The 12,718-nt window shown below is 36.8% G+C and overlaps 1 protein-coding gene across 2 annotated transcripts in view; it reads right to left on the reverse strand.

Annotated features, from left to right (window-relative positions):
* The window catches only part of LOC136848836 (uncharacterized), a 74,964-nt gene that overhangs the window by 5,858 nt on the left and 56,388 nt on the right, over positions 1 to 12,718 (reverse strand). For both annotated transcript variants that reach the window (XM_067121579.1, XM_067121578.1), the window contains exons 39-48: positions 10,288 to 10,317; positions 9,722 to 9,751; positions 9,456 to 9,485; positions 8,099 to 8,128; positions 6,376 to 6,420; positions 5,649 to 5,813; positions 3,968 to 4,000; positions 2,602 to 2,634; positions 2,079 to 2,246; positions 553 to 744 (exon numbers count right to left, since the gene is read on the reverse strand). In XM_067121579.1, the coding sequence (XP_066977680.1) occupies positions 553 to 744; positions 2,079 to 2,246; positions 2,602 to 2,634; positions 3,968 to 4,000; positions 5,649 to 5,813; positions 6,376 to 6,420; positions 8,099 to 8,128; positions 9,456 to 9,485; positions 9,722 to 9,751; positions 10,288 to 10,317 (756 nt within the window). The remainder of the gene's footprint in view (positions 1 to 552; positions 745 to 2,078; positions 2,247 to 2,601; positions 2,635 to 3,967; positions 4,001 to 5,648; positions 5,814 to 6,375; positions 6,421 to 8,098; positions 8,129 to 9,455; positions 9,486 to 9,721; positions 9,752 to 10,287; positions 10,318 to 12,718) is intronic.

Raw genomic sequence — 12,718 nt, forward strand, 5'->3', positions numbered from 1 at the left:
TGAGTAGTTCATTTCAAATTTTTGCCACTAGTACCAGACTTTCACTAAAAGATCACAGATAGGCTTTGGCCCTGGTGATGCTGGAAGCTTAGTGAAAAAATTTGATCATTTATTGAGTAAATGGAGTTTGACAAGAGTCACTTGTGTTGCCTTATTATGGTGGAGATTACTTAACATCAACAGCAGAAACTGCATTTGTTGTTTTATTGAGGCCTTATTGGTAATACTTTTTCTTGTTCAGCTTTTTTATTTGGCTAGTTGGCTATTTTTTATTGTTTCGTTGTTTGTGTATTTGGGATTGCCAATTTAGTTATCTTGGCTTGTGGGTTACACTAGTGAAGAATTCGGATGTAAGATTTGCTAATTAGAATTTTGGATACTTACTACTTCTCTCTTTAGAGAAAATACACATATTAATGATTTTCCTGATTTCTCATAAGCAGTGATATTATTTTGTATTTATAAGAGGGTCAATCTGAAAGTGTAAATGAAGGGACCTCAGAGGATTTCTGTGAAAATCCTACGCAACAGCGTTATTTAGAATATACTTACCTGCAACAGTAGTAGTGGAAGGCTTGTCTGTCTGGCCAGAACTCCCAGCTGGTGTTGTTGTTGTTGTGGAAGGTGTTACATCCCACTGTAGATCCTCCGTATCAAGTGACTCTTTCTCGGCACCGTCCCCATCACCACCTGGTCGTTCACCTGGTCGTTCGTCCTTGTCAACCTGTTCCCCAAGTGCCTTCACTGAAGATGACAGAGGGAATAAGTGCACCAGTTTCCAAAAGTAATAATTTACCATAAAATCACGAAACAATCATTATGTTTTTCCTTTTCATATGCAAATGAAAGGAACATTGAAATCACAGCATACAAAAACAAGCCATTTTCGAAATTCAGCTAAAACTGATGAAGTATTTGTGGGCGACCCTTAGGTCTACCTGCTGAGTCATAACCAGCTAATTCCTCGTCTCCCTGGTCCTAGCTTGGGTGGAGGGTGGACCTGGGCACTGATCATATGTATGTTTGATGTCTTGGATATTGTGTGTCAGCACAACAGCATTTCCTTACGTCTGCCACTCATGAGCAATATTGAAATATTTGAAACTTTAAGTTGACAAGGGAAGTGTACGGTAAAGCATGGGTTAAGAATAACAGGAGGATCGTTAAGGGAATAGCACAGGAAAGGTAGGTTAGTCTTTATGACGTAGTGATTAAGGAAGTTTGGAAGTCAAATGAAAAGTTGTGCGTGAACTTGGAGAAACTTTTTTAATGCACTGATATTGATGTCATATATTCTAAAGTGTGATGAGGAAGCAAGCTGTAAGGGTCAGTTATTGAGGGCACTGAATAGTTTCCAATGATGAAATCAAAGCTTATGTTAGGACAAGCTGATGGGACAGGAAATGATACTGGGTCTTATATGATACTTCACAGTGTCATGATTGTTTAATAATTTTATGAATAACTACCAAAAATGAGGGAAAGGCTGGGAGGTGCAGGTACAAAGTTGCGGGATAAGAAAGGAGTCATGTTTGAAGTGTGGAGTGGCTGGTGAGCAATGAAAAATGGTATAAATCGTTGTTTGCATAAGACTGGTGGTGTAAGAGGAATTGGAGGGTGAGAAATGTAAAAATACAGTGTGGTAAAAAGGTGAACAATGGGTGAAAAAATGGATCATACTTTTGAGTTCTGATCACTGAGAGAAAATGAAGAACGATAATCTGAAGAAATGGGGTTTTAATTTGAAAATGTTGGGAGGGAGGGGGAGAGAGAGACCAGTGAAGGGTTGCCTAGAATGAGTGCAAATGGAGATGGAGGAGCGGCAGGAACCTAACAACCACAAATTACAAAGGTACGTACAAGACAGTGGTGGGCAGTGAGTGCTGTGGTGTATGTAGGAAGGTTTGTTGTGGTACTGATGAATTTGTGTAACTGCATGAGGTAGCTGACTGTGTGGACTTCTTTTTCTTGCAGCAGCAGCAGTTTAAGAATTCTGGGCAGTGGCTCTTATCTTTGCTTTAATCCTCTACATTATATGTGTGTGTGTGTGTCTTGGGATAAGAGATTGTGAATCCTACCTCTACAATATCCTCTTGTGACAACATGGCGGTCCAAGTCGACACTAGTGGCGCACCAAGGCCTTGTATCCCCCTCCCACGTACACTGGCAGAACTTCTTTCCTCCGTACACGAATGGCAGGACACATTTGATCCCATTCTCCGTCACATTCTGAGCAGTAACTGGTCCTACAGACAAGCAAAGAAATGGAAAAAAACTAATTATCCGCTTTTCACAAGTAATTTCGCTTGAATCATTGCTAAAAATAATCTCATCTAATACTATCATAAATTTTTATATAATCAATACTTCTGTTATATACAATTTTCCAACAACATTTGTATGCCACTATCAGATATGGATAATCTTAATAACAGGCGTGACTGTGGAATTCGACAAAGAAATCCTACAAAATAAAAAAGGGCAAAAGGGGTCAAGAACAAAATGCAACAAAATCAAACAACTACTACAAGGTTTCCCTTGAAATTTTCCAAAGCAAAGAGGCCTTCTGTAATATTGCGACAGTAGGTTCTCTGAACTCACCTTTGGGACGTGTATCTTTGACTGGGGAGCTTCCTGCAATGAAATAAAGAGTCGAAAGATTAATCACGCGTACAAATGCAGCTGAGGTTAACAATTCAGAATATCAGCAGCTTCTTAGTACATTTACCTTGTCTGCAAGCACGTGAGAGTGGGTGGGCGTATATCCTGCGTCGGTGAAATTGGTGATAACCCTAATTTTGGAGGCTTTTTCACAATCATCGCTCATAAATCCACTCTAGTACAATAATCTTACATAAAAACAGAAAAATAATCCTAATAATGATTATTTTTATTTATTGTCTCTGCAGTGCTGAATGGACTATTTCACCGGGTGACACGGGCCCCTCTCCAGAAATAGATTTTTCCTTTGTCAAAATCCTTTTTTTGCAGTTTCAGAAAAAGAAATAGGTGAAAGGATGGATCATCTTCAAGTTTTTTGCATAAGTAAAATAAAAAAGATAGGATTTTTAGTATAAATAGCAAAATACGAGTGCAAAGTCATCACTCCAATATCTGAACTGCGACACAGACAGACAGGCAGACACTTGAGGAACTTCGAAAGCCAGGGTGAAATGACACAAGAGAAGGAAGAAATTTGGTGATCGAGACCGCTCAGTTATAGGTTCCTATTTTACTTATGCTTAAAGCAACTTCTTTTCATCAAATTAATATGCAATTTTTGGTTAGCAAATAGGGTAGTTAGAAAATTATATCATTCTCTATATATATATTGCTAACCTAAAAGCATGCAGAGTTTTTAAAAGAAAAAGTTACACAATGTTTTCACTTTGGCTCTCGAAGTTCACCTCAGACGATTCACCGAGTGTCCGACTGTCATTCTCTCTCCTGAAATTTTCTTTCAGTTTATTTCAAAAAGGTCTTCTTGAGTCTAGCCCAATATATTGAAGGTACGTTACGAAAACAAGTGCTGTAACTGATTTTTCTCAAATACATTTATAAATTTTCTACTGCTAATAATAATAATTTTCATCATAATAATAATGAAAATAATTATAATGTAAAGTAAACAACAAATGACAAAACTGTACAAAACCATCATTCTAATCTCTAAACTGTTTCGTGCGTGTGCACACACACACACACAAACATGCACATACCGACAGACACTCGAGGTAACAGAATTTCAATATTAGTATTATACTGTATTAGCAAACATGGATAATCTGAACAACAGGGCTGATTGTGAAATTCTGCAGTGAAATTTTGTAAAAATAAAATAGGGCAAAAGAGGCCACGAACAAATTACACAAAATTACGAAAACTATCAAGGTTTTGCCTTGAAACTTCCCAGAGCCAAAAGGCCATAGTATTTATTATGCTGACCCTTATTTTTCTCTCAACTCACCTGTGGGAGGCGTAGTTGTGGCCGGGGAGCTTCCTGCAACGAAATGCAGAGTAGAAAGATTAATTACGCATAAAAATGTAGCTTAGATTATGAATATTAACACCCGTCAGCACATCTGCTGTGTACGTCGAAGTGGCAGGATTTATGTCCTGGTTTTGGTGAAGTAGGTGACAGCCTTATTGTTTCGTGTAGTAATGGATAATGAATCTATTCACACCCAAGAATCTTGCATGCAGACAGCTTAATACTGCTGATAAATTTATAATTTTTGTATGGTGTTTTAATTATTCGTGTTGTCTCCAGCACAACTTCAGAATAATAAATAAGCATGATTTTGAGACATTTTTAGCACACGTAAAATCATGAAAATGATGAAATTTCTAGTAAAATAAAAAATAATTATACATAATGAACATTTTAACCTCTGAACTATGCCTCGACTAAACAAGCACCAACAGACAGAGACATAATTCAAACCCTTGAGGTGAATTTTGTAAGTCAAGGTAAAAAGACCAAGGATGTTGTGTCTTTCAATATTTGACAAGAATAAAGAACTTTAATGGTAAAGTCGGCTAAATGATTGGTTCTTAGTTTCTCTCATGCCTAAGCCAACCTATTTTCATTAAAATGAATCTACTAACCTAAAAGCCAGCATTGAGCATTTAAATAGAAAGTATCTCAATCCTTTTACCTTGGCTTTTGAAATTCACCTGAGACGAATGTAGACAGTCATTCTCTTGCTCGGTGCAGAAGGACAACCGGCACTCACACTGAATTCGGTGACGTGCAAGCATGCCATCAAGGCCATCTGCACATCCAGACTGTTAAAGGTGTATATGTAACCTGCAGAGAGTATGCCAAGGGGTAACACTGTCTCATAAACAAGTCACCTTAAACATCCTCAGCCATGTCAGATTCCTGATCGATGTCGAGTATATTCATGATGACATCCACGCCCGGCAACAGCTCAGGAGTTGACCAAACAAAGAATGATATCACTGTCATTATCTTTGAACTCATACTACTATAATGGTTCTAGAGCCACATCATTTCAGTAGCAAAAGAAAGGGCCCTCACCAACACCCACTCTGTCATTTTACATGGAGTAAAATTGTCGGTTGACCTTCTGGAAGAGACAAGACTGCTTGAGGCTGTGACCTCTGGATGTCATTGTAACTGCAGATAAAGCTATTGATGGAGGGTAAGTTTCACCTCAAAAATAAACTCTCTTCACATATCCGTCATTACTCGTCTGTTCTCGTTTCAAACTACCATGTTGTATTACTGTGATAAATGGTTACCTTTAGTTTACAGAGCTGGAGTGCCTTTCCAACAAGAAAATGAATAAAATCTATAATGGCATTATCCAGCTCGTCTCTTTTTCCTTTAATCGTCAAATTCAATATGTGAAAATTAGTGGTACAAATTTTGTCACTGATTGGGTTTTAAGTGTGACAGAGTTGACCTTTTTAGTGATACCCATCCAATCCCTGTGGCATTACAGTAGAAAAGCTATTTTTCAAAATTTTCCAGAATTTCAAATTCTGCTGTAATTCTTTATTAAGGTGATGTTTCTTCATACACACCAAATTCCTGAATGCACCCTAACAGTACACACAGTATGATACCAGAGGGACCATTAATTTAGAGCCTCAGAACGGAGGGTTCTGTGTTTACTTACCTAGTATGCAATAGTCCGCGCTGATGACACCCCCTTTAGCATTGACTGCGATGGCACACCATGGTTTGTGATGGTCAGTGTTGGTACAGTTGGAGTACCATCGACCAGCATACCAGAATGGGAAGATACATTTTTTGCCCCTTGTCGTGGATATTGGTTGGTATCCTGAAAGCACAGAATAATGTAAAATAAGAGAGAGGGAAAATTCTACAATGAAAAGAAACAGTTAAAGAACATGAAATTTCGAGGGTGTTAGCTGACCATCGCTAACAATACAGTATTAAGAAAACATACTAGAAGGTTCCGATCATCTCTAGTAATCCAGCTACATCTACCAAATGACCAGTTTGGTTGACACATACCTATCACCCACCGGCCTTTCATAACACGGCTTACACAAGTTAAATGGATTCAATATCAGCTCCCGGATATTATGGGTCAAGCTTTTCGCAACGAATAGCAACTTAACGGCAATACAAACACCTCCTACTACCTGATATAATCAAATATGGAGAGCAAATTGCAAGAACGAATCCATTTAGTTTTTTTTTTTAAATTGTTCAGTTCTAAAAGTGGATCAATCAGTATTGATTATCATTTAAACTACTAAGCACAAAAAAATTTGGTAAGCCATCTGTAAATAAGTCCATTTAGTTTTGAAAAACTTAGGAAAAAACTTCCGCACTAATTGTGATTTTTGATTTAACAGAAAACAAATGCTACTTACCAATTGGAATATAGTCTTGTGACTCGGACTCATATGGCTGGTCATCTGCAAACAATAGTTTAGGTTTATTATAATTTTATAATATTCAGTTCATCTTAAGAGTTGATGAAATATTATCCAGCCCCTGTAGAGGATCCTCTTCAGATGATGAATGTGGTCCAGATATTCTGGTGCTCTATCGAATGAGGATCCCCTCATTCCTCTAAACTGGTCTGACCATGACACCATTTCAACAAAGATCTACAACCCTACAAAGAATCACTATTATCAAGTCTCTGTCATTTACCAAATTCAGCATATGAAGGGGAGTGCACTTCTAGACTCAACCAATCAGATCACACAAACTCATTCACTTGATCCACTGTACTGTATTCCTTCCACCCAGGAAGATAACCGAGTGAAGAATGTACAAATGGTGTTCAAGAATAAACTTAATATTACTTCCAACATATTCTAAGAATTTTGGAGAGGTACATACCGTAGTTCAAAATTTACTAATGAATTAAGACATGTTATTAGAATCATAAACAAAACAGTATTAAATTAATGCTGGGAAACTACTATGATCTTTGTTTTTGCATATGAGAAAGGATTTCCTCAAAAAATAAAATTTTGACATTTTAATTTCTTAACATCAAAAGTCTCGTCAGATAAATCCCGTAATACAAATCATTCAATGCTAGAGCGGTTGCTTTGCCCGCTCATTACCAAAATTGTGTAACTTACAATCTTCTTAAACCGTTGTTCTCTCTGCCCAGCACGGCGATTCTCAAATTATGATGCTAAAAGGTGTTAAGATAATGTAAAAGTATAATTTTCACCAATGTACTGAGAAATTTAAGAAAAAACAATAACAAACAGGTGTAGCAAAAGTCAATGAATGTCCACAGAAGTTATACCTTTTAAAGTGTAAATGTTACTATATACATTGCAGTTAATTTTGGAAAGAAGTTGACTGTGGTGACTGTAAAATCAAATAAAACATGACTTTCATTTCATCATATAAGTGTATCTCTGCAAAGTATGCTTTCCTCCACAAGCAACAAGAACTGAAAGAAATGTGTTTTCACCCAGTGATATCACGACTCTTTTTGTGCATTCAAACTTGTTTTCCCTATTATTATAAAGAGCCATAACACAACGGTAAATTTTCACCATTCAAACCAATTTCTAACAAACTCATTCGAGAGGAAAAATTGTTAGTTATGGCTCCACTATATTCGAAAATTAAACCCGACAGTGTCATTGAGATGTTTCATATATCTGCCCTTGAAGGGAAAGGGAAAAGCCACAGAAAAGTAATAGAATGATGACATCACACTGATTCGTTTTTAACACTATGTTAATATCTGTAAACTCAGGACCGGGCATACAGGGATTTGCATGACTGGGCTTTGCCACCTTGCAGACCTGCCCAGCAGATTGCTAATCTCTTGAGCTTTATAGAAGCTTCATAGGAAACTACCTTTTTCCTATGTGGGACACTGGGACTCAAAAAAGTGCCGAGCGAACTTGAAGTATGTTCCCGGCCTTTTGGCGAGACCAACACCACTTAGCATTAAGCATAAAATGACTAAGGTAAATTTTAAATTTTTGTTTGAAAACAAAATTCTTCTGGTGAATCAGCTTCGAGTAATATTTTATCTAGTACTGATAAGTTTTCAGGCGTTAAATATTCATTATTAACTTTCAGTTTTAGTTAAACAAAAGGAACACTACTTACCAACTCCAGCTTCAGCAGGTGAAGTGCCACCTGCAAGGAATATTCAGTTCATTATATAATTGTATATTGTTCGAGTGAACTCATTTTATGACAATATTCATTTTTTAACTAAAAACAAAGACATTATTATCTAGTTTTGAGAACCATCATTTTTCAGTAAAAATCATTCAGTCAGTTTTCACTTACCTCGAAAAAACTACTCATCACCCACCACAGGGTGATCTGCTGAGCCACTTCCAACTAAGCTGATAATAATTTTTAGAAACATGCAATGAACGATTTTAAATCTTTTTTATCTTTATAGGCAATGCCTAGGCCCAAGACTAGCAAAAAGCAGAGATCTACATAGGAACAGGATCTTATATTTCTTTGCCCTTATGCACAATTCTTAAACAACTTAAAATGAGACATTTGACAGAATTTTTCGAACGACGAGGATGATAGCTTTATCAATGAACGTGGGAAAAGCTTTTATTAGTCGACTGAAATCTAAAACGGTAGTTCCCAATTCTATTTCATGTTTCTTTTATCATCTAACTCCATCAGAAAATAAGTGTTTTCATTAGAATTTATTTATAAACACAATCTATTTATTACACCTGCAACAGCGTGTGAACACTAGCATGCAGCAAAAACGTTCTAGTCTCATTTTCGAGACGTGACATTTTTTTTCTTTGCTGGCAAAAGGTTTCGTTGGCAAAAGTAAATTGATATACCTTTGAGAGACTGATTTAATTTTATTTAATTGTCTATAGTAAAGTTTTCCTGAAGGCTGACTGTTTGAATCTTTCATAACATACAATAACCGCGAACTTTTGTATTGCATTCACCTAAGTCTCGTTGCTTCAAAGATATTTTCATCCCTTTTAGATGTTTAAGGTTTCAAAGGTAGCAAACGTTCTCGATCTAGGTTGAGGTTTTCATTAGTTTTCAATATCCATACCGAATTTTCAGAATAATCTTCATTTGACTTTTCTAGGCAGACGAGGCGTAGTTCCTGACTAACGTAAATTTCAAGTCACGCGTAAATGGTGAACGAAGGAGGAAAAAGTGCATTCAGCTTAGCTCAGTTTTTACTTATTTTCCGAAGCTTAACTTGCAATTTCTCCCAAATGCTGATCGCGGTCTTTGGCAAAACCTTCTGTGTTTGATTTACTTTTGCCCTTTTAAGTCCCTGTAACTCAAATAAGTGCTAAGTAATTCAATATAAGTTCCTAGGCCTAGGGGGTTAAAGGAATCGATGGTTTTTACTGGTAAATGGACATATGGAAAGAAAAATCCATTACAGAGTACAGTTATATACTGTAGTTCTGTGTTTATGTCTGGTGTTTAATTTTATAAAAAGGGCACTACTCACCTCCTTGCCTATTACGATCCTGAGGACCACCTGCAAGAAACGATTTATTTGGTTTTCAGAAAGCTTATAATTTTGGGAATAAATCATTCAGTGTCACTTTTCAGTCTCTGATTCACGAAAAGGCATGACTTACTTCCCGGCATGTAGTAATCCTGTGAGCACCTTGCGGAAAATATGTTTAGTCTTGAAAAGATATATTTCTTAGAATCAATTATTCAATATTACTTTCCAGTTTTTTTATTTGATAAAAAATGACCATTACCTACCACTGGGCCTATAAAATCCCGATGACGCACCTGCAAGAAACAGATTATTTAGTTTAGAAACACAAAATTTTTGGAATAAATTTTTTGTTTGGATAAGGTTATAATTTCTGGAATGAATCATTCAGTATTTCTTTTCAGTTTATTATTAAAAAAAATGCTACTTACCTCTACAAAAATATTGTGAGCCGCCAACAAAGAACAATTTACTTATTTATGAGAGAGATATATTTTTGGAATAAATCATTCGATTTGGAAAGATATAATTTTTGGAATAAATAATTCAAAACAGTATTGTTTTTCAGTTTTTGAGGTACAAAAACGACTAATTATCTCCTGGCATATAATCCTGTGCGCAACTTCAAGCGAACAATTTATTCAATTTCAAAAATAAATAATTCCATAGTAACTGTAAGCATTTGACACAAAAAGGCACTGATCTCCTGGTATAAAAAATACTGTGACCACGTGCAAGAAACAAATTATTTAGTTTTGAAATTTATATAATTACAGGGATAAATCACTCACTGTTACTTTGTGTATTTTACTGAATAAAGAAGACTACTTACCACCAGAAACAAGCCGATTTTGTGGGCCACCTGAAAGACATGTTTTATATATTTTAGAGAAACATAAAACTCTAGAGATGAGTTATTCTATGTCCAAGTTCAATTACTGATTTACCAAAAAAGACACTCTTACCTCCATGTATATAATAGCGTGGTGAGCCATAGAAGAGAGAGTTATTCAGAGTTGAGGTATATATCATTTTAAGGGTAAACTTTGTCAGTGTTAAATATTCTGTTAAAAAAGCTCTCCGCTGGCAAATAAAAGTTGATTTTGAGAAATTTATCATTTTAGAAGTATATCTTCTTATACTGACTCTCATACGGATTGGGAAGGGAATCACCAAAGCTGTGTGAAAGGGTGGAATTTCAAATGAAAGCTCAAAGCTATCTTGCATCTAAAACATGGTGGCTAATGTGGACAGGACCTTAAATGTTCATCTGTGTCTTAAGTGGGATCTCAGAATCGCAGACTCTGAGGTGGTCCAGGATTCTGGTAAAACAAAAATCAGTCCTCTTCAATTTTGTTGACTGAGGTCTTTAAATTATATTTCAAATATTTTGTTTTAGGTTCTGAAATATTTGTTTCATATGGTTTCACTGTTATCCTTGCTGAGAGATTAAGCAAAAGCTTGTTGATTTTCTGACTGTAAAGGATTTCCTGCGCATTTTGCAAAACTGCACCTGCTAAAAGATATCTGTGTTGTCTCTAACCTAATAATTTTATTAGACAACACTGAATGCCTCATTGAAATTTAATGGGATGGCTAAGCTGAAAGGTTGTCCATTTCTTTAAAAAAAATTCCAGGACTAGCACATATGTACAATAAATCAAAGGGATTTATTCTATATAGCCCTTCTCAATGAGAGACTACTTTGTTGGAGCGCATGGCTTTTGTATGTTGAAACCATGTGACAAGCGAGAGAGTTCTCAAAAAGGAGGAGAAACAGTGTCCTCCTAGTTTCAGTCTAAATATCTCTCACCAGATTCTTTCTCCACCTCATTAATACTTCAATCTCTTTCATATTTTAAAAACTTTCTTCCAAATTTCTAGGGCTACTACTTCCAAGTATCAACATCAGGTACTTGGTATACAATCTGGATATGAACACATTCCTCAAAATTTACTGCTTGGATGAACAGGAGAGATCATAGTTGGCATGGGGTTTGCATTCGAGGCTAAATGTGAGAATTGTGGGTAAGGTCAGCCACCCCAAAGACGATCTGGACTCTTTTGGTGGCACTGTCTTTCAGGGTTGGCTCATTGGTATCCATGGGGAGCCAATCCTCCGTTTGTGACTTTCAGCTTTAGTTCGGAACTTCCCCATTACAGATAAAAGGGGGATGATTCCATGGTGAAATGGTCTCGGTCATAACAGGTGGGTTTAGTGTTTTGGTGCAATCCCGTAGGGCAGCATTAACCGTTCGGGAAGTCACTTTTCCTGCCACAGGCAAAGATTTATATTACTTGCAGTAGTGCAGCAGCTACATCACTTTTGTTTGGTAGATACTTCTCAGCAACTTTTTTTTTTCCTTTGTGTTTTGAGCATGGAAGGTCTTCAGTCTTACAACAGTTCCAAAAATGGTTTCAGTAATGGCACCAGTGACAGGCATTGCGTCCACCAGTTTATTTTGAGTGTCAGCATTAGAAGAACTCAGCCATCCATATCACTTTCTCCCTGTACATCAGCATTACTGGACGTCTGCTCTAGAATCATGTCAGGAGAGGCTTCATCTGGAGGATCTTCATTTCCCTTCCCAATAAATACTTCTTTAATCAGTGTATCTAATAATAGACAGCATCTTCATTTTTGCCACATACAGAGGAACTGACTGTGGACCATACTTGTGGTGTCCTACCACAGTGGTATAGGGAACCATATTTTGGTGACAGACTCGCCCAGAAATCCTTATGATTTTCTTTTTTGCAGATAGCAGATTTACTTATGCAATATATCATATATCTCTAGGAAACTAGAGCACAGAAACTGAATGATCAATTAGTGATTTTCAAAAGAATTCTGTGTTTCAAGAACTAGTGTCTGAGGTCAGGAAACTTATTCAGGGAACTCTCCGGCTGAAGTGCTGTTCTCAGTTAGTCTCTTCAAGAGGCTGTCCATTGTTTTCCCACTACTGAGCGTCTGTCTTCTGCGCAGATTCAAAAGCCTCCCAGTACCTGTACCAATAAGCTGCACAACGAATTCCAAAGGCATGCATGGCTTGTTAACAATCTGACGTCTCACCAAACATCTTTCAAGTAAATTTGTGGGATAAACCAACCGTAACAAGAAGATTCTCTTCTTTTGAATCTCGGAAATGATCATCCAGATGGCTTTCATATATCTGGTGCACCCCAACAAGTACAACTCATTTCGAAGGCACTGTTCTCCAGTAACTGGAATCAACAATTCAATTTTTGGTTGGTACAGTCAT

This window comes from Macrobrachium rosenbergii, chromosome 19 (assembly GCF_040412425.1).
Source record: "Macrobrachium rosenbergii isolate ZJJX-2024 chromosome 19, ASM4041242v1, whole genome shotgun sequence".
NCBI lineage: Eukaryota > Metazoa > Arthropoda > Malacostraca > Decapoda > Palaemonidae > Macrobrachium > Macrobrachium rosenbergii.